Source organism: Calidris pugnax, unplaced genomic scaffold, assembly GCF_001431845.1.
Source record: "Calidris pugnax isolate Ruff unplaced genomic scaffold, ASM143184v1 scaffold3, whole genome shotgun sequence".
NCBI lineage: Eukaryota > Metazoa > Chordata > Aves > Charadriiformes > Scolopacidae > Calidris > Calidris pugnax.
Window position 1 is genome coordinate 263,769 of NW_015090799.1, and position 21,530 is coordinate 285,298.

General features: G+C 43.0%; 1 protein-coding gene across 1 annotated transcript in view; it reads right to left on the reverse strand.

Moving 5' to 3' along the window:
* TTC17 (tetratricopeptide repeat domain 17) overlaps positions 1 to 21,530 on the reverse strand; it is an 88,164-nt gene that overhangs the window by 63,471 nt on the left and 3,163 nt on the right. Inside the window, exons 2-11 of the mRNA XM_014937181.1 lie at positions 8,791 to 8,880; positions 7,840 to 8,009; positions 6,540 to 6,651; positions 5,250 to 5,381; positions 4,458 to 4,567; positions 4,027 to 4,171; positions 3,501 to 3,640; positions 3,095 to 3,255; positions 2,677 to 2,789; positions 324 to 464 (exon numbers count right to left, since the gene is read on the reverse strand). Of these exons, the coding sequence (XP_014792667.1) occupies positions 324 to 464; positions 2,677 to 2,789; positions 3,095 to 3,255; positions 3,501 to 3,640; positions 4,027 to 4,171; positions 4,458 to 4,567; positions 5,250 to 5,381; positions 6,540 to 6,651; positions 7,840 to 8,009; positions 8,791 to 8,880 (1,314 nt within the window). The remainder of the gene's footprint in view (positions 1 to 323; positions 465 to 2,676; positions 2,790 to 3,094; positions 3,256 to 3,500; positions 3,641 to 4,026; positions 4,172 to 4,457; positions 4,568 to 5,249; positions 5,382 to 6,539; positions 6,652 to 7,839; positions 8,010 to 8,790; positions 8,881 to 21,530) is intronic.

Below are 21,530 nucleotides of genomic sequence, written 5' to 3' on the forward strand. Positions count from 1 at the left end.
AAGGAACAGCCTGGGGTGAAAAAAGAGCAGAGATGTGTTAAGCTGTTATCTTTTCTGAAGTAACAGCAGTTCCGTTTTCTATCTTTACTCAGCTGTATCACTTTATTTGCAGCAGATGTTTGCAAAGTACCTAAGAATAACCCCCTCTGCGCAGAAGAAGAGTTTCAAAAGACGGGAAACTGGTAAAGAGAAAGTACAGAGATGCTCATAATGTTGAAGAAATTCAGAATTCTGCATTCCCTAGTGCTGCCGTCCATCAAAACCAAATGCTAAGAAGCTTCCCAATAACCAAGGTCAAGGGTGACTCTTCCCTCTGCACTCACTCTGCTGGATTCTACGCTCCACACGGAAACGATGGAACGAGCAACGGGGGAAGACTGCAAGGGCTGGCTGTGGTCGCTTTGGTTTGCGTGAAGATCCAAATTCACAGACGTCATACTAGAAGTCGAAGAGTCTTCTCCAAACTAGAAACAACAGAAACCCAATATTTAGTAAGGAAAATATAAAGAATATTATTGGCTGAATCACAGAATCACAGAATGCTGTGGGGTTGGAAGGGACCTCTGGAGATAATCCAGTCCAACCCCCTAGCAGAGCAGGTCCCACAGGAACGTGTCCAGGTGGGGTTAGGAACGTCTCCGGAGAAGGAGACTCCACCATCTCCCTGGGCAGCCTCTGCCAGGGCTCTGCCACCCTCATGTTTAGGTAGAACTTCCTATGGTCAAGTTTGTGCCCGTTCCCTCTTGTCCTGTCCCTGGGCACCACTGAAAAAAGCCTGGCCCCATCCTCCTGACACCCACCCTTGAAGGATTTATAGGCATTGATCAGATCCCCCCTCAGCCTTCTCTTCTCCAGACTACAAAGAACCAAGTCCCTCAGTCTTTCCTCATCAGAGGGATGTTCCTATCCCCTCCTCATCTCTGTAGCCCTCTGCTGTCCCCTCTCCAGCAGTTCCCTGTCCTTCTGGAACTGGGGAGCCCAGAACTGGTCCCAGTGCTCCAGATGGGGCCTCCCCAGGGCAGAGCAGAGGGGCAGGATGACCTCCCTCCACCTGCTGCTCACACTCTTCCTGATGCCCCCCAGGATGCCATTGTCCTTCTTGGCCACAAGGGCACAATTGCTGGTTTGTGGTCATCCTGTTGTCCACCAGGACTCCCAGGCCTTTCTCCTCAGAGCTGCTCTCCACAGGTCACCCCCAACCTGTACTGCTACAGGGGGTTATTTCCCCATGTTATTTCCCCCCTCCAATTATGTTATGTTAAACCTCACTGACGAGCTGAAATTCGGGTAGCAGGACAAAAATGGAAATTTAGGCCTCTTGATCCATTCATTCCATGTAAACGTAATATTCATGTTCTAAGTCAGTCAACAATGAAAACACAAGTGCAAATCACCAAAACAAAATGCTAAAAGCTACCAAGCAAACATTTCTAATAGACCCCAAACAAAATCTACACATCTAAACTGCATGGCTCTAGTTCAAGTCACAGTTACTAAGACTCATGGCTTGCAAAATTATCTCGATAATCTGATTTTATCATTACTGTAACAGGAAGAACATCCAAGAAGAAAACACAGCATAATTAAAAATAATTATTCCTGTTTCTTAAACTAGTTAAGGGGAAACTCCAGAACACGTTCTACATGACAAAATAAATAAAACCATAATCTTTATCTTTAGATCTAGCACGGCAGCGGTGTTGCTTGGGTGGTTTTGGTTCTGAATTTTCAGTCTTGGTACACACCCTGCTTCCAAAACTTCTCAATCTTGCTGTATCAGATTCCCCTGGTGCACCATGTAATTCAAGAGACACAATCAGCAAACACTCACAAAACCGGGCTAACACCTTATTTTGGGGCTGAAAAACTAGATTCGACACCATTGAGCTCTGTTCATCCATCTGTTAATTGCTTATGGCAGCTTTGTGCTCCTTGTGGTAGGAAAAAAGATTAATTTGGAGGGAGCATACAAAAATTACATGTCTTGAGTCAACACTGCAATAAACAAAAGATATTCCGATCCATTTTATGCTGTAGAAAAAAATGATTGACACCACATTATTTTAAACACACTTCTCATCTGTTATATTGGAATATTTTTTCTGCTAAAGAACAGCTCTTGTTCCATATACCACACACACAAGAGCATGTAAAATGAACTCCTTAGAAAAGCTTTGCCTCTTCATTAACATCAGCTGCCTAATTAACATTAAACATGTTACACTCCTGCTAGCGTGCCTGAAATGTAGTATATTTATGTAAGAGAAAGCTGTAATTCCTCAAGTGAGGATTCTTGGACTTCCTGGCAAAAAAATACATGGCTGTTTTATGCAGGTTGAAAAAGCAAAGGAGTCAATGTAGAAGTGGCTGCTATCTCGTAAGAAATAAAGACTTTGGAATAGAATACAAATAACTTAACAGTTCTCAATAAAACAATAAACCCTTTAAGTTTCTATAACTCAGAGTCGATCTCAGCTTGTATTTCCAGCAAAAGAAATTAGCATTAAATATTTTACTCTCTGGAAAGCAGAATAAATAAATTCTCACTGTAATTACCACACCCCAAACGTACTCCCTTTCTCAAGCCTCAAAAAAAGAAAGAAACTCAACTATTTTGCTAATAAGGCAACCGGGATGCAACGTGAAGGAGTGAGTGGTATCAATTCACAGACAAACCTGAACATATTCCACATTTTCAAAAATGTCCCCACGGTGATAACGCACAGGCTGGTCCCACTGGCAGTGCAAGCTATGCTGCTGGTTGCCCAGTCTACAGATCTGATGGTTCCCTGTGGAGCACAAAACAATTCTCTACTACAGAAGCAAGGATTCCGAGGAGACAAAAGACAGCAAACAGTCAAGCCCTCTGCCTTCAGTTTGGTCAATCTTTTTTATTTATTTAATCAGCACAGAGCTAATTTTGTCTCCAAAAGACTCAACCCCCCCCGCCTCTGTTCAAGAACATATTGCAATCCCTTGCTTTAATAAGCAAAGCACAACAGCCACTCAGGGCTATCTTACTATATAAAGAAGTTACATCCCCACATTAATCCAAATACGTGCTATAATGAGCATGAAGTCTAAAAAGTTGTACCTAATTGAGCTTCTTTTGCCATCTGTGTCTCGTGAATGATGTTCCTCAAGATTTGTTCCTCCTGGATGAGCTTGTACTTGTCTAAAACATCTTGTTGCCTAAGGTAATGGTCATGCTGCTTCTGATACTCCTTCAATTCATTTAACGTTCGCTGAAGTGATCTTGAAAATTCAACAACGGAAAAGATTTACTTTGAATGCTTTTTAAAATATCAGCTTTTTCCTACATTGTTGCACAATTTCAACTTTGGGTTCATTAAACTATACTTATGAACAATTTTGCTGCATAGTCAGAGAAATACAGAGAGTTGAAAATCCTTATTCTATGTGAAATGTAAATAATTGCTGCAACAGAACAACAGAAGTGAGATTGTATGAATGGCCACTGGGATCGCTTCTTTAGTTACCTGTGCTGGGCTTCCAATTTTTGCTCAAGTTTTTGCTGACACAGGACAGCATGTTTCCTTTTTACAGCTTGCTCAAACCCTGGTTTGGCCTGAAGAGCGTGATCATAACACAGGACTGAGTGGTTGTACTCTCCAAGCATCTGAAGGATGACCAAGAGAGAGAGAGAATTAGCCACTGCCAGGTAATGTTTAACAAAAAAATATTCCATTTTTAAAGAAGTCGATAGCTCAGATTTTAATTTGTGGTAACGAGCAGCCTGTTGTTTCTGAAACTCAAGCCACTGTATCTGCTAAAGAGAGGCTGCAGAATTTCCTGGGGATTTATTTCCAAGTGCCAATAAAAATCTTTGCTGAAAGACAGACTTCTGGATGAAAATATCTTGACAGAATCTTAAACATTAAGTGTGAAATACACGTGGAACACCAGATACATCGCAAAAGAGTAAAGCATTATAAGTAAAGCCAGAAAGATGAAATAACATTTCATTTTCTATAAGTCTTGGAAAATAAAAAAATAGTTATTTACTGCATATATATTTCCCAAAGTGTAATAGCTGGTAAAGAAGTCACTGTAATCCAGAGCTGCGTGGACCACAATAGCTGCATCCGCGGAGAAGTGAGCCCGGTGCAGAATATTTGCCAAATTTACCAGTGCAATATCTTTATTTTGCCTAAAAGATGAAAAGAAAATGAAAAGAAAAAAGCAGATGTTAAAAGAAGGTCAGGTTGTGTAAGAATCATGCACAAGGATACATTCATTTTTCAGTCACATATTAAATATATAATTTCACAGGACAATGTCTAAATTTTATATGTATGCCTAGTATAGCACATAAAGATGAAGAGCAAGTAACACGGGTTATTCCTTAGGAAACAGTCTTAGAAACTAAAACCTATTTACTAATTAGGATAACTAGAAAAGCAATCTGGAAAGAAATCTTTATTAGCAATTCTTACCTTGAAGAAAAATGAAGGGCACGCATGGCACACTCTACTACTTGGTAGGGCTCATTCTTTATTCTCCAGTAGAAAGAAGCCATGTTATAGAGTACCCAGGAAGAAGAGTTCTGCAGACAAGAGAAACACACCAACTCTACTAAGACATGAACAAAAAGCTTAACCAGGGCTTTAATTACGATGGGATGGAAAGCTGAGCTGCTGTCTAAGCTAAGTTATTCTCTTCCTCTGGAAAGCTGCCCTTTGGCAATAGCTGTGAATGTTCAGAAAAGAATGAACTAGCACATAAATGTATTAAAGAAACAGAACTTCTGCTCTTCTGACAGGTAAAAATTCCAACTGAAATGAAGTGAGAAGTGACAGTAGTTTAAGCATCAGCAGCTTAGCTGGAGTTCAGGGAGGGTTCCTGTATTTTGCAGGAAGGCATTTCATAAAAACATACATATTTCAGTACTATTGTTTCATCTTTGTTCTTTATGTACTTGCTTTTTTTTGTGTGAAAGCTCTTATTACCTTGACAGAGCAAGGAATGTGGCTTGCCAGACCACACAAACACACGAGTCATTAAAGATGACAGTTAAGTATCTATTTACTGGCTTTGCTGATGCCTTCTCCCACCTGTGCTTACCCAGCAGAAACCGGTTTTAGTCTGCCTTTTGTAACTGAGATGTCAACCAAAAAAGTACATGCACAAAACTAGTACTGGATCTGATTGCACGAGGAGGGATATCTAATCTTACGAGACCCTTCCAGCACTCTCTTTGTGCATACAGTAAGATTACAGCTTCATACCTTCATTAGCCCATCATAAATACGATGACCTATTTCCTCTATACTTCTTCCCAGCCTCCGTGATAAGTAGGTGAAGATTGGATCTTCTTTAGGTAACAAAGGTGCTGAAAGATTAACTCTCTCTTGGACACCCTAAAATAAAAATCCAATATTGGTATTTGTTGCTATTTGCCAACACTTTCATAAAAAGTGGAGAAACACACACAAGAGCATGACTGCCAGGAAAATTTACAGCTTGTTTATTTTACAGTCCTATCATCCTTTTGTATCAAGATCTTAGAGACTCAACATGATAACGTCACCTTTGACAGATGAATAATATATATTATTATAGATTGGCAAACACTAAAAGCCGCCAAAAGCAGCCTCTGCGTGTGAATGTTATAGGAGAAAAATTAATTTCTGGTAGCACTGTGTATCTGGCAGCTACTGATTTCACTAATGACCACTGAAACACTTCAATCACGTTTGTCAGGTTACACACACACACACTATGGAAGTGTCCCTGCATCTCCTCTTCTCTTTCTTCCTTCCCCCACAACAAAAGTACAAAAACGTTTCAAAAGTACATCCAGACCCAGGAACAGAGCTAGAAAACCTCAGTTCCTGTTTCATTCGTAAGAGAAATCCTTATTTGTAGATGAAAAGTTATTTTAAAGATTTGTAATCAAATAAATATCAAGATATGAGCACTGAAGCTGTGTCTGTTAGAAAATTTGCTCGTACGACACTGCTTTTGCATCACACTTTCACTTTTACAGCAGATGAACTTTGTACTAGTGAAGAACAATTATCTCACCCTCTGGGTCAGGGCTTGGCATTCAGATACCAAAGAGAACAGTCAAGTAAGTCAGGAACCATCGATAAGCCTGCAAACAATTTTCTGGCCCTGAATCTTCATACAATTTAGTGACCCTGGTTCAGCACCCACCAATTTTCACCTGAACCAAGCTGCGAGTTAGAATCACTTCCAATGAAAGCTACAATTTTACTAATGAAATGTGCATTATGAAAACAAAATACTCCATTTTTCCTAACGCTGCTCTCTACAATAAGGCCAATAATAACAAAAGAGAAACAAAAAATTGTGTAACTGATGGAATTGCCCTCCTATAAGCAGGCACTTTAAGCGGGGCACAGTTGTGGTTTAAAAAAAGAAAGTCTGAAACAGTCTGGAAAGATCACAATACATTTCAACCTTGGCTGAGAACTGCCAGAAAGAGTTTTCTATTCCATCTTCCTGATGGGGGGAAAAAAACCCAAAACCCATACTTGCATTTCCTGGCTTACCCGTAAGTGCTGAAAAGCATGAATGCTGTATGGAAGATCTAGAACTTTTGTACAGTCTGGCTGCTGCAGGTCTGGAGGAACCGGCGACTTTGTGTCTATGTAGTCTTCAGGGCTGAGGACATAACAACATAAGACAGCAGGCTCCCGATTAAAATACTGCTAAAGTTCACAAGAGACAGCACTGTAAGTTGGCAGAGACAGCATTCTGATTTGATCATTACTAAAATTCTGTGTTTCAGCACGTTAGACCATTCTGATTTGATCATTGCTAAAATTCTGTGTTTCAGCACGTTAGACCATTTCTGACATCTTCCCGGATTTCGGTTGTATCAGGATGTTCATCGCTGATGGGATAAAGTAAATAGGTTTCTGTCTGCTTTAGAAAAAAACATCAACATTTGGACAGCCTCCAAAACGTATCAGCTTCAACCTAGGGTATGGCTGCTATGATTAATGATCTATCTGCCAGGGAAATGGCAACGCGTGCAGATTAGAAGACTCTTCAACTGAAACAAACAAAACAAATCCCAAGTATTAGCGAGGAGCCCGAATGAAGGTATCTGAGGATAAAATTAATCTTTTCCCGCTTCAAGTACTCATCTGATCGTGTTAAAAAAAAAAAATAATAAACCTAGAAAAACAAAACAGTCAGCCCTGAAGATGAACTACCAATGAAGCTGAATGCTGAGCAGACTGTCCACACATCCTTTATTTGCTAAACACAGCAATATGTGCATGACTAGAAGGTTCAACCGCTCAGTAATCAACAGAATTTCATGCAAATTTGAAGTCAAGACAGTTCCCACTCCAAGAAGCCGATCTATCTCAAAACACCCAAAGCACATCCAAGGAAACTCAAGCCCCTTCTACACGATGCCCTTCAGTTTAATGCACATGTCTGGTCACATCAGCGCAGAGTTACAGTGGTAGAACCGAGCAGGAGGCTGGGATTAACACGGAGAAGTTTCAGGGCAGGGCATGGACAGTTTGGGGGGAGAACAGCGTTCCTCTGTTGGACCCTTTCATAATTAGTGGCAGAGGTCGTTTCCATTTTCTTTCACACCAACACAAAATAAAACAGCTGTCATATAAAGAACGGTCAGTGACAGTATTTTCCTTTTTAATTGCATTCGCAGGTTTTGTTGATTTTTTTTTCATTCAGTAAAAATCTTAAAATATAAAGCATCTTATTACGAAAGAACAGTCAGTGACGGTATTTTCTTTTTTAATTGCATTTGCAGGTTTTGTTGATTTTTTTCATTCAGTAAAAAAAATCTTAAAATATAAAGCATCTTATTACCGGATATCTTTGCTCTCTAAGGTGATGTACGTGCCATCGTATAGATCTAGGTCCCCCAAGGGCACCTTTGCTTTAATGCAGTCCGGATCCTCTTTATTATGCCTTTGTTCCAGCCCTGTGTCTCTGTCCTCATTTTCCTCTATATGAATCTTTTGAGCAACTAGCTGTTTCTGTAGGAAAAAAAAAAACAAAACAACGACAAAACAGAAACAGAAGAATGTATACTGATGAAAGGAAACGCTACAATTGCTAGGAGTTGAACAGTCCAACTTTATCCTCAAAATAAATTTGAAGAAAATCTAAGAGACTCTCCCCAGATTTTAGGAATATTTCCCTGTATTTTATAACATCTGTAGGACATCTTTGTATTTAGATGGAATAGAAATAATTTCATTAGAGATAATACTCCAAATTCATGGTGGACCAGTCGGAAAAAAGAAGAAATAGTTACTAAGTGTGTCAGCTTTTCCATATTTGGACCCTTTTCCTCCACTGTAAAACCTCATGGCTCATTAAAGCCATTTTCAGAAGGGTGTTTTCAGAGCCTTTTTCAAAAATAAGTGGGTTTGAAAAAAACCAGAGGTGACCTGCTCCCTGATGTCTCCTGGAAAGAGCAATGGAAAGAGAGGAGCAAAATTGGTGGCCTACAGGCTGTACTGCAAATAGCAGCTATAACAAATCAAAGCCAATACTTCTCCAAATAGTTCTGGAATACAGTCGTCAGCTACGGAATCCAGTACCTAAATGGCTTTACTTAAAAATGTTATGATTTATGGATAACAACAGAGAATTATGTAGCTGGGGACAATGATAACCAATTGAACAAATTTGAGGCACAAAATTCTTGCAATCTGAAGAATTAGTCATCCTTTCACTGAAATTTATCACTAAAAAGCTCACAAAACCCCCTGTATTTTCAGAAGTGAGTCAGTATGTAATGTTATGCTTTACCTCCAGTTCTTTGAGGTAGTTAACTGTTGTTTCTTGTCTCATTAGTATCACCAAATCATGTGGGTTCCTCAAGTTCATCGGTGAATCCACCTGCAAGACATTTCAACAGTCCATAAGGTAAGACATTCTCCAAATCAGGGCAATTTTAAAAGCTAAGAAGTTATGTTTATTCAACTACAGTTTGCCTGTTCAGAGGCTTTCTGGCCACTCAGCATTCATATAATCTCCACGTTTTACATCTGTACTTCAAACAACATTGTGATTTGAGAACCCAATTCAAACCACGCTTTAATTTTAAACCTATTTTAGTTTATTCAGGCACAGAAAAATCTAAGCATAAGAGGCAAGTAAAGTTCTCACAAAAAAAAAAAAAAAATATTCAACAGTATGGACTGCTGAAGTACTAGATACCTGAAATTGCAATTGCAAAAACCTATTTTCTTTTATAGCTTTAAAATTCCTCCATCATGCCCTCAATAGCCATAAAGTACTTCAGCTTCAAGTCAACTCCTCCATGCAACCAATTTAACACAGCGGCCTAGAGGCAAGGTAGATCTATTGCCTTCAGAATGAAGTAAATGAACAACATCAGGAGGTAAGCAGTCGAAGACTGAAAATTCTGTTACAGGAGATGGGGTCACTGCTTCCACAGCCATGCACTTGAGATAGCACCTCAACAAAGAGTGACGTTATGGGGAAGTCACAGACAAGAGTGGTTACATGCCAGACCTCTACCAGGCTCTCTTGAGAGCTAGCCCAAACCCAACAGTTGAATGGGACATAAGCTCCTATCAGTAGCCTTATCTGAACTAGTAAATTAAATCAGCTCATGGAGGATTCAATGAGTTTGAGAACAGAAGCGAGGAAACGGGCAGGAGTACGTGATGACAGGATGAGAGGCAGAAGGGTGACAAGAACAGCAAGACAGGAAATGGGCAGGAGTATGTGATGACAAGACGAGAGGCAGAAGGGTGACAAGAACAGCAAGATCTCCCATTTTTAACATAATGACTGTTACTGTAGTTGATCCACACCAAGGTATTCCTGCATCTGCTCAGTTTCCATTCAAGCTTTCAGGATAGGGAATTAGCTCCTGCATAAAGATGTAAGCAGTACCCATGTGTTAGCACTGATACCTCTACATGGGCTGTCCACGCCCAGGAAATCTGTCCAAACTTGGTGACCTTACAAAATTTAATGGAAAAGTTTGCCGCGCGTGCAGGAGAACCTCCTGAGCTCCCGCATTTCATTTTTTGTCAACTTGCCAAACAACTTTCACACCTGAAAACTGCATCTCCAGGAGGACAACAGCAAATTTCCTGCTCATTTGCATGCATCCTGTCAACAAATTAAGCCTTGGGCCATGTCCCCTTGGCTGCAAGTCAGATAAGAAGCTCACATCTACTTTCTTTGGACTACTGACCGTGAAGTCTACATTCCTTGCAAGCCTCCCCACTGAGTAAGGATCCTATCCTCTAAGATAAAAAAACATTTGTTCCCCCCCTTTCCTCAAAAAAAAAAAACAAAACCCAAAGGATAGTTTTGGCTAAATTGGGCTAAGAATTTCTTTCTAAATCAAAAGCTGAAACCGCTTCTTTTAGCTTGGAGCCATTTTGGTGGATGGCTACCTACACAGCCCGGTCATTTTCTGCCTTCCACAAATTAATTCTCTTAGATCACCAGATAAATAGAAAATAATAGGTGCTTCTGAGACCCGTTCACTTTTACGCTATGAATTTGGAGATGATGGATTTAACTGTTGCCAATAAAGGGCGACCGAGTATCCACAATGATCCAGAGAACTGCAGAAAACACCATATCAAAAAAATGGATGATGTTGTTCGCTGAAGTATTAAAGTCTACAACATTTTACTTAACAGCCACATCGCTCATTTCCTCCTATGGGCCCCACCTCGCTCTGAACTAGTTGCACACAAACCCGAGTCATGTGCTAAATGGAGCACTTCTTCCTGCCTCGTTTGCTCAAAGAAACTACTGTGGGGTGCACAAAGGAAAGAGAGATGAATTTATGAGGATCTGGAGGGGGTATGTCACCAAACCAGCGTGCAGGGGTTGACAGAAAAGCAACACCAACAAGTACCAAACTCCTATCAACTATTACCCAGCAGCAGAAATCAAAGTAACAACAACAACAGCCCAACAGCAATGTTGCTGAATTAATTCATAAAGTTATGTCAATCCACCAAGAAATCATCTCAAGTTAAGCAGCATGCATGACATTTTTCTTTTGTTTTCAAATTTATACTTCCAGATCTGACCTCAGATTGTCATCAGATAACGAGCACCTTTTGATAATAGGAAAACCCTCCAACTTAGTAGAAACTCAATATTATGAAATAACCTTAGCAGTCATTACCTAAGACCAATGCAGTATGCAAATGTAAAGCTCTAAACCCAAAATTTCAGTAGTAAATCCAACCTTACATTTATTTACATTTAATCATTTCTGACTCCCAAAGTTCAAGACTTCCATCGCAAGAAATCACCAGAGTAAAGATTATTATTAGCTCCTAAAAATAAAAATCCAATTTAGGTGCCATAATTGCCGAGGAATTTGAATGGAAAAATTAAGTAGCTACATTGGACAATCATATGAGGTTTGCAGAGGAAACTTGAGGCAGCACATCCGATGCATTCAGAACACTGTGAGCAGCTTGTAAAAGTGAGTCAAACATACCTTATCAGTTCTTCTACTCTTCACTTTGTACATTTACAGTATAGAGGCATTACAAAACAATAACTGAGGAAATAAAAAACATTCAGATCTACAAAAAAATGCTACATGACACAAAGGGAAACAGACTCTTAAGCGAAACCCACAGGAGATCTTATATCATGCCCGCAAATGAGGAAAATAATGCCAACTTGGTCTTCAACAGGCATCAGTTTGGAGGACGAAGGTGATGAAACTTAAGAATTTCATAGAATTTCAAGTGCAATTTCCTTATCTTGCTTAGACTAATGCAAAAAATCACCCTGCTGCCAAGCAGGGGAATCCTCCCTTTCCTTACTACGTGTCATCTTATAGCTCCACCGAGAAACAGGTCGGCAAATTCAGCTGAAAAATAACTGGAAAGATTAAAGAATTAGTTTTTGGCCAGATCAGCAGCCAAGTCTGAATGAGCCCCAGGTGAGCACTTCATCGTCCCCCCTCTCCAACTACACCCTCTTCCTCTGGGATCTGGCCAGCAATGCTCTCAAGGCTTTTGGGTCCTTATCCACCTTTTTGCAATATCCCCCACCATCCCTCCCCAGGACCAAACCCATTTTCTCTTACGCTGCCAGTGGTTTCTAACGCCTGGAAAAAGACAAAGCTGACCTACTCAGCTGTGAAGAGCACCCATCCCGCATTTGCCATCGAGGGCAGTAATACCACCTCATGAAGAATTCAGAAAAGAAAGAAAAGAAAGATTTAACACCCACGTAACCTACACAGCAGAGGTAAGGGAGGCAGTGTGAAGACCCGTGGGCAGCAGCACCTGCTGAAGCACGCTTGGAGCCCTGCAGGGCTCACCTTCTGGTGCTCTTCTGCACCTTCCGGGTGCCCACGCTTCGCCCTGTCCTCAAGTGCCACCCGGCATCTTCCTGCTTTCCAGGTGCAGCCAGAGTCCAAAAGCCAGAAAATTATACCCTGAATAAAAAACACGAGACATGCCAGAACTTCCCTGTGGGCTGTTCCTTAGAAACATTTAAAGAGAGGACAACACACCCCCAAAGATCCGGAAAAGCCCTCAAAGCTTCCACTCGCTTGTCCAAAAATTCTTTAGTCAGAAATACAACAGTCCAAATGAGATGTATTTAATGGATACCTGGAGACTGTTCTGGATTACACCCACTCCTTTAAGATGCTAGGTAGATTTAGAAGATACTGATTTCATTCAGTCTCACATCATCCCTGTGCTGTTACAGCCACTCGCTGCCTCTATTTAATCATCACCCAGAGACTGAGCTGGGTGTGGAAATGCCTCCAGCCTCAAGGAAGTATCTAAAACAAAACAAGAAAAGGCTGGTTCCATGAGAGAAGTTCTGCATAAAATATCAACTTATTTTTCTTCTTTTTATGTCTGTTACCTTTGCACGGCTGAACATCTTCATGACGTCCATTAGAGAAAATATTTCTTTAGACAGAAAACAGTAAGCAACATGAATAGTACTGGATCATTTTGAGGAAAGAGCACATTATATCCACAACTGCCTATGATCTTATGGTATTAACAGTACGTATTGAATAGCTCATAGCCGTAGCTCCCCTCTTCTCAGGTATTTGCAAATAATTGCTTATTGAAAGCCTCCTGCTCTGAAATAAAGGGTGTACGTGGCCCCAGACTTTCTAAGCTTCACCAGACTTGCTGATGATACAGTCCTGTGACCACTGGAACGAATTACAGCATGTGTTAGTTCTGAGCACTGCTGGAGATGTGTGTGGTGCAGCATTTGCAATTTAATTTTTTTAACCAACCAACTAGTGAGGAGAACAGAACAAAACTTTTGCTCTGGAAACCATCACAGGTCTGACTTCAACAGTTAAAACCTTATTAGAGGAGGGGTGTTATTTCAGAAGCTGCCACATTTTATTTCAGTGCTGGGACAGATGCAATCAAATCACAGAATCACAGAATCTTCTAGGTTGGAAGGGACCTTAAAGATCATCTTGTCCAACCGTCAACCTCACTGACAAAAATAGACACCCGCACAACAAACAAGAAGCATCATCACTAAACCAGACCTCCCAGCACTACATCAACCCGTCTTTTGAACACCTCCAGGGATGGTGCCTCAACCCCCTCCCTGGGCAGCCCATTCCAATGCCTGAGAACCCTTTCAGTGAAAAAATGTTTCCTAATATCCAGCCTGAACCTCCCCTGGCGTAACTTGAGGCCATTTCCTCTCGTCCTGTCGCCTGTGACTTGAGAAAAGAGACCGCCCCCCACCTCTCTACACCCTCCTTTCAGGGAGTTGGAGAGAGCGAGAAGGTCTCCCCTCAGCCTCCTCTTCTCCAGGCTGAACACCCCCAGCTCCCTCAGCCTCTCCTCATAAGACTTATTCTCCAGACCCCTCACCATCTTTGTCGCCCTTCTCTGGACCCGCTCCAGCACCTCAATGTCTTTTTTATGGTAGGGAGCCCAAAACTGGACACAGTACTCAAGGTGAGGCCTCACCAGTGCCCAGTACAGGGGGACAATCACCTCTCGGGCCCTACTCCCCACGCTGTTCCTGACACAGGCCAGGATACCCAGGTGTTCTCAGATGCTTCTTTTTACCTTCGGATCGAACCTACTGCCAGGCAGGAGCTGGTCTCACCTTAGTGTGTCACACTCTCTCCCCTATCATACATAAAGCTGCAGATATCCCCCCCCCGCCGTTAAAAACCACTTCACATTTGATGCTTCCTGCCACATTTATGACAGGAGCTGAGGACATTACCATAAATTCAAATTGCATTAGAAGTGGTAGCTCTGCTCTTCTGCAATATAGGGCAGTGGCCTGCTAATACTGAGGATCCTTCACCCCTTCACACAAAGCCTGTTGTCCCTCATCATTAGGAAGAAATTTTTTCCCCGTGAGGGTGGTGAGACACTGGCCCAGGTTGGGGGTTGGAACTGGCTGGTCTTTAAGGCCCCTTCCAACCCAAACCATTCCATGATTCTGTGATCATCTGATCAGGGGAGCCAAGAGAGTGAAAAACAGGGATATTGTGATTTAGCTCATGTTTTGCAAAACGTTAAGCAGCTCCTGACAAGACACTGCCGGGATGAAAGAGAACAAATCTCAACCCGCAGAGCTCCTGCAGCATCACGGCAAGGAGAGCTGAGACTCCTGTGCTGGAACATATGCTTGTTCCAACTTACTCATTTTTTAATTCAAAGCATCAGGCTGATGGCAGAGCACCACGTCCATCGACTCGTCCTCCAAAGGGCCAAAACTGTGACACTCCAGATGAAGTGCTTGAAATGCAAGAATCTGACTTCAATTCACACGCAGTAAACAGGCAAAAAACGGCGCTGAGGAGCTTCCTTGAAACTCTGATGTCCTCTACAGCCACACTGCAGAACGCCTGCCAGCAAACCCCTGCTAGAATAAACCCTCTCTGTTCAACTTTGCCCAAAGGTGAAAGTTTCTTTATGAAGCATGGTTCACATTTATTCACTGTCACAAAGTACACCAAGAACCTGATTCAGCAAGAAACACGCAGAATTTGTGTAACACAAAAAAAACCAAACAAAGACATGGGAGCTGAATCAAACCCTGAGGTTTTGGAGTGTCCCTTGTGTTACCTCCATATAGCAAAGTCTCTGAATAATTACACTTGCAAGCTCTGCCAAACCTTCTGGTGTATTTTCCCCCCATGATCCAGATATATTGCACCAAGCTGGAAAAGACACTACATCAAATGGTGGCGTAGAGCAAAACAGGCTCCTTGTACTTGTTTTATAGGCTTGTTTTATAGATAGTGGATTTTTGTCACTGTACTTGCTAAATGAAGGCAATTCCCACTCAAATAGGCTGGAACTCCTTGCAGTCTCAAGCAGGAGCGAAGGATCTAAAAACTGATGCTTGCCTTTTTGGTATATTTCCTGCTGTCTTGAGATACTCTATGCTCCCAACGTGATGTTACCACGGCATTTCTGAAAAAGCCGCAAAAAAATAAAAATCAGTATAGGTTTCAGCGCAAGACAAGCTTCAAAACTGGAAAATATATGCTGTGGCTTATCCAAATGATGAGCCATGGGAATGTCAGAAGACAGTTGTTCTAAGGGATGTCACTGAGAAAGTCACACCAAAAAAACCGCCGGATTAGGTTTTTATAATAAGTATTGAGCCATTTAAAAACTTACAGCTGCAGAATCTATTAACAAACAGCATGAGGTGTTTGGACATTATTAAGATTAGCTGTGCTAAAGAGAAAACAGAAATTTTAAATGCTTGTAGCACTTCAAACATTAAAACTAATAAAGTTGCAGTACTACTGAACAGATCTACTCAGATCACTTCCCAAGAGCACACCAGCTATGAACATTGTAGATAACAGATCTAAATACATCAAAGGAAAACAAGACTTTATTTGTAACACTACTGTGTTGTGGGTCATACTTGAAGGTAAAAACCACATTTCCAATGTCTCTATCCTAGCCAAGGTTTATTTTCTACAGTAGCAAAACAGATGCCAGCAAAACAGATACACTCAGTTCAATCAAAACAAGAGCTGGAGAGATCACTCATACCCATTTGTAATGAACAAGTATTTGTTTTCATAAAGTCAGACTGGTTCCTGCTGCCTGTTCGCTGCTAAGTCCTAAAAATATTAAGTGTTGCAATGCTGAACCTACAGAAAAGGAAAAATACTAATTAGACTCACGAGACACTGAAAAAAAGGTTAACCTAGAGCAGTAATTTCTTCAGCAAAGGAACAGCAGACAAGCCATTAGTTTTTCTGGTTAAACTTTAAGGGAAATGACTTTATCCAGTGATGTATTTTTAGGGCAAGCACTTTATACCCCAGTTCTCATTTCCTAACTGCTTAGAAACAGGTAGGGGTTCAGCTTTAAAAGGTTGGGTTTTTTTAAAGAACAAAACAAAACAAACAAGCAACAAAAAACCCCAAACCAAACAGAAAAAAAAACAACCCAGAAAAGTTCAGCTACCTAAAATAACAGTGGATTTCACAGTCCTGCTGCTTTTGCTCTTTTGAGCTTTGATGGGGCCTTCATGCACACATGTGCTTGGGCTGCTTCCAGGTCATCCTTTTGCTGTGAAGCTCACACTACAGAATCACAGAATTGTCCATGTCAGAGGGGACCTTTAAGGTCATCAAGTCCAATCATCAACCCAACACTGAAAAACCCACCACTAACCCATGTCCCTCAGCACCACATCTGCCTGGCTTTTAAATCCCTCCAGGGATGGTGACTCCACCGCTCCCCTGGGCAGCCTCTTCCAATGCTTGATAACCCTTTTGGTGAAGAAATTTTTCCTAATATCCAATCCAAACCTCCCCCGGTGCAACTTGAGGCCATTTCCCCTTGTCCTATCACCTGTGACGTGGGAGAAGAGACCAACCATCCCTCACTATAATATGGGGAAGGCATGCCAAGCACAGCTCTCACCACAGAATAATCAGCTCCAAGAACCGGATGAGACCAGGAAATTGAAGAGTGAGGATCCCAAGAGAAACGGGACCTGGGGGCCACCCCATGCCCGGAGGAGAAAGGCTGTATGGAAACACCAGGAGCAATGGAGCGAGCAGGACACAGTGCCTACACACAGTTGGATCCACTGCCAAGGCCTTCTGGACTTACAAACTGAACCACCCGGGCACATATATTACCGAACTGAGCTAAATCCAGACATTTTTTTGTATTAAAGCTTTGCTGTCAGCAGTCAAAATCCAGCAGAGGTTTCCCTGCAAGACAGCAGGAGGTGTGGGGGGCATGGGCACCGACAGCCGCACTTGGGCCGCCCTTCAGGCCTGCCTCTCGGCTCCTCCGCCTGGGATGCAAATCTTCCACTCCTCCTCCACCACTGCCCCCAGGAACCAAAAATTTGCATTTCTGACTGCATTCTGCGTTCAGGCTACCACGAGGCCTATTTTTATCAAATTTGGATCTATCTGTGACCTTCGCAGCGAGGCAGGAAGGCTGCTCCCCCGTGAGCAGCCAGCGCTGGGGCAGGTCCGGGTCAGCAGCACCCCATGGGGGACAAGGACATTAAGTGCCCCAGCCATTCAGCACACCAAAGTGTTCAGATTTTTCAAATACACTTACAAAAAGGCAGAAAACTTAAAGAGAAATTTTTTTGGTTTAGTTTTTTTTTTTTTTAAAAACTACCAATTTTCACACTAGAGGAAGGCCTGAATCCCTAGCGGTGACGTTGTTGTTTTTTTTTTAAACTACCATTTTTCACGCTAGAGGAAGGCCTGAATCCCTAGCGGTGACCCTGAACCCCTATTGGTGACCAAGAGAGAAATTTTAAAACATAGAATCATTGAACTGATTGGGCTGGAAAGGACCTTAAAGATCATCCAGTTCCAACCCCCTGCCCTGGGCAGGGACACCTCCCACCAGACCAGGTTGCTCCAAGTCCCATCCAGCCTGGCCTTGAACCCCTCCAGGGATGGGGCAGCCACAGCTTCTCTGGGCAACCTGGGCCAGGCTCTCACCACCCTCACACCAAAGAATTTCTTCCTAATATCTAACCTAAATCTCCTTTATTTCAATTTAAAACCATTCTTCCTCGTTCTGTGGCTCCCCTCCCTGATCCAGAGTCCCTCCCCATCTCTCCTGGAGCCCCCTGAGGGACTGGAAGGGGCCACAGCAGAGGAGCTCCAGTCCTCGGAGCATCTTTGTGGCCTCCTCTGGATTTCCAAAACAGAGCAAGTTCCCCTTTTCCTGAGCATAAGCTGACCTATGCTTCAGTTAATCACCAAGCCATCATGCTTGAGTTCATCACCCTGGGGTTGTTGGACTTCTACTGAACTATGGCAGACCCACCCCAACCTCCAAGCCCAGGGGGCTTCGCACAGACTCATAAAGAGGCATATTCATTGGCAACTGTTTTAGGGAAGACATGCTACGTTACACGCTTCAGAGTAAGGGCAAAAAGTTGTTTTGTTTAGGACACAACAGACTTGGAAGAATCAGAAATTCAGCCAAGAAAGAGGTCGTACGGCTGAGCAAACTAACCTTTAGAGAAAGAACAAAGCAAACATCCACCTGTCATTTTCAAGACAGGACCGAGTGACCGCTTAATATCTTGCAGAAGACGCTTCTTTAAGCAGCAGGTAGCTTTTTATTGAGCTGCACTAAATTTTCAGCTTCCCTTGGTTTTCCTCTTGTCTGGAGTGTACGGACCACCGTTCCCATCTCACCCTGCCAGCATATGCTTGCAGCCAGAGGACAGACACCAGCAATGCATTAACCATCTCTAAAGCCATCCGTGAATCACCTTGCCTTGCTGCAACTTGAGGCACACTCGCACCCAAATCCAACAAAATTCAGCTAATGTCTCCCCTCTTTCCTCGTACCGAGTCAGAATTAAGCACGCTACTGCACTGCGTGAAATCCAGATGTCACGTTTATTGAGCAGCTAATCTCCTTAGCCCCAAATAGGCTCGCCAGCATCACTCGTTCCCTCCCTTCTCCACATCTTCTCTAACAAGCTTCAAAACACACGACAGTGCATTAAAAACAAAACTTTTGGCCAACTCAGATTCTTTGCCAGAGGCTCTTGGCTCCTGGCAACGCTTCCCCAGTCCTGCTTTGGGCCATCTGCCTGGTTGGTTTCTTGGCTTCTTTTAGCTTAGTTCCTCAAAACTAACTTTTTCAATAGTCCTTTGAGTCCCCGCCAGCTTGCTCAACTTTAATCACCTCCATCAAGGGATCTTTAGAAAGACCCTACCTCAGCTCTGACTTGTCAGGTCTCTGAGAGGTGACAGCAGCTGGTCCCCACGAGTAAAGCCATGAACAACTCCCCAAACTGCTTCCTGCATTGCATTTGTCACTTGTTTGTCCTCTCTTTACACCACGCTCTCCCTTCTCTTGATGTACACTAGTTTTTGGTTCGAGGGACTGGTTTCCCTACTGGCAGAACAAGCGCTGTCTAAAATCAGTTATATATTACCCTGAACTTTATACTGCGAGTTGTGAAATGAGAAGGCTTATAAACACGTGCACCGAGCAGATACGATCTCATTAAAGAGAGATGATTACTCAGTCCCAGGCTTCGCAGGAACACACATCTGAAGGGTGGACTCAGACCAAAAGAAGAACATGGACTGATCCAGACAATGATGTATTTGATCCTAAAACAGGCTGCTGCAGCAACAGATACAGTTTGACAGCTTTTCTCTTGATGGCTGAGTGAAACAGTAAGATGCTACATGCACCGCTGGGAATTAATTTGTCTCTCCTCTCAGAAATGCTCACTAGAAACTGTAACAGCAGGGCCTACTTAGGAAGCACTCCCGTGTACTAGATAAGATCTTGCTGATAAACAGAAAATTGTTCGGTTTGCCTTAATTCTGCCACCCCTGCCAGGCTGTTGCACCACTAAAAACTCCAGCTCAAATCTCAGGCAGGGCACTGGTAGCTGTCCTGTGCCACAGCAAAATCAACCTCACTTAAATGTAGTCTCACACTTAGAGGCTTACACCCTTGCTGCACTACATGGAGAATCAGCGAGAGGAGATTTTTAGGGCAATAATATAAAATATTATCATAGAATGGTTGGAGTTGGAAGGGACCTTCAAGATCATCGAGTTCCACCCCCTGCCCTGGGCAAGGACACCTCCCACCAGACCAGGTTGCTCAAATATTCTCACACTTCTCCCCTCAAATACATTCTGGGTATTATATTTTATATATGGGCCAGGATCTGGAACCTCTGCATTCAGCTCCTCGCTCACAGCTCGCTTTGGTAACAAGAAAGAACCAGTGAAACACTTTGCCACGGGTCCACAGCATCAAACCAAAGGCTGCAGGGGGTTCCTTGTCATCGGTGTGCATCCAGACATCCACAGCTAGTGGTAAACACCCGGGTCTTAACTACCACTCAAGTTTTGCCCACATCTTAATAAATCATATGGGCTTCATTCAGATAAACTGAGGTAGACCAAGCGAAGATTAAGCCTGTCTCTCTGTATAAAGGTGACAATCCTTTAAAAACGTCTTTCAAACTGAGAACGCTACGATTTCTAAAAGTAAGTAATAAAAGTGTTAACTAACACAACCACTCCTAGCCATCAGACAGTTCGAACCACGTCCTGATCTAGTGGGAGGTGTCCCTGCCCGTGGCAGGGGGGTTGGAACAAGATGATCTTTAAGGTCCCTTCCAACTCAAACCATTCCATGATTCCAGTTAGGGACTGCTGTGCTGGAAGGGTTGCGATCAGCAGCTCAAAGTCCAACACTGGCTGGGGTCAGCAGTGGTGTCCCTCTGGGATCAATACCAGGGGGGAAAAAAAAGACTCAGCAAGCTCGGTGTCCTCTGCAAACATGGGGCGAGGGTGGCCACGGCGGAAGGCAGGGCTGCAGTTAGAGAGCGAGCTGGAGAAATGGGCTCACAGGGACCTGGTGAAGTCACCAACGGCAAGCGCAAGCTCTGCGCCTGGGATGCAACAGCCCCATGGAGCAGGAAAGGTTGGAGCTGGACAGAAAACAGCTTTGCAGAAAAGGACGTTTGGGCTCTGGTGGGGCTAAAGTTGGTGATGAGCACACAGGGTGCCCTCGCACCAAGGCTGGAGCCAGCAGGGCGAGGGGAGCAACTGTCCCCCTCCGCTGGGCTCTCTGTCCCCGGTTTCACAGAATCACAGAATCTTAGTGGTTGGAAGGGACCTCTGAGATCATCGAGTCCAACCACAAAAAAAAAAACCCCCAAAAAACAAAAAAAAACCACAACAAAAAAACAAAACCAAAAAAACCCCACCAAACAAATACAAAACACACCACACCAAACGCCCACCAAAAACACCTCACCCACCAACTAAACCCCACACTCAACACCTCACCATAAACCAATAACCTTCAAAGCCCAGTGGAGGTGGTGAGGGGCCTGGAGCACATCACCCACCCAGCAGCTGCCAGGGGACACTGCTGCTCTTCTCAGCTTCCTAGGGACAGGGTACAGAGAAGACAGAACCAGACTCTTCTTCAGGTATGACAGTGAGAGGCACCATGCATTTGTTGCTACATGGAAAATTCTGATCAGAAAAGCCCCCCCCCCCA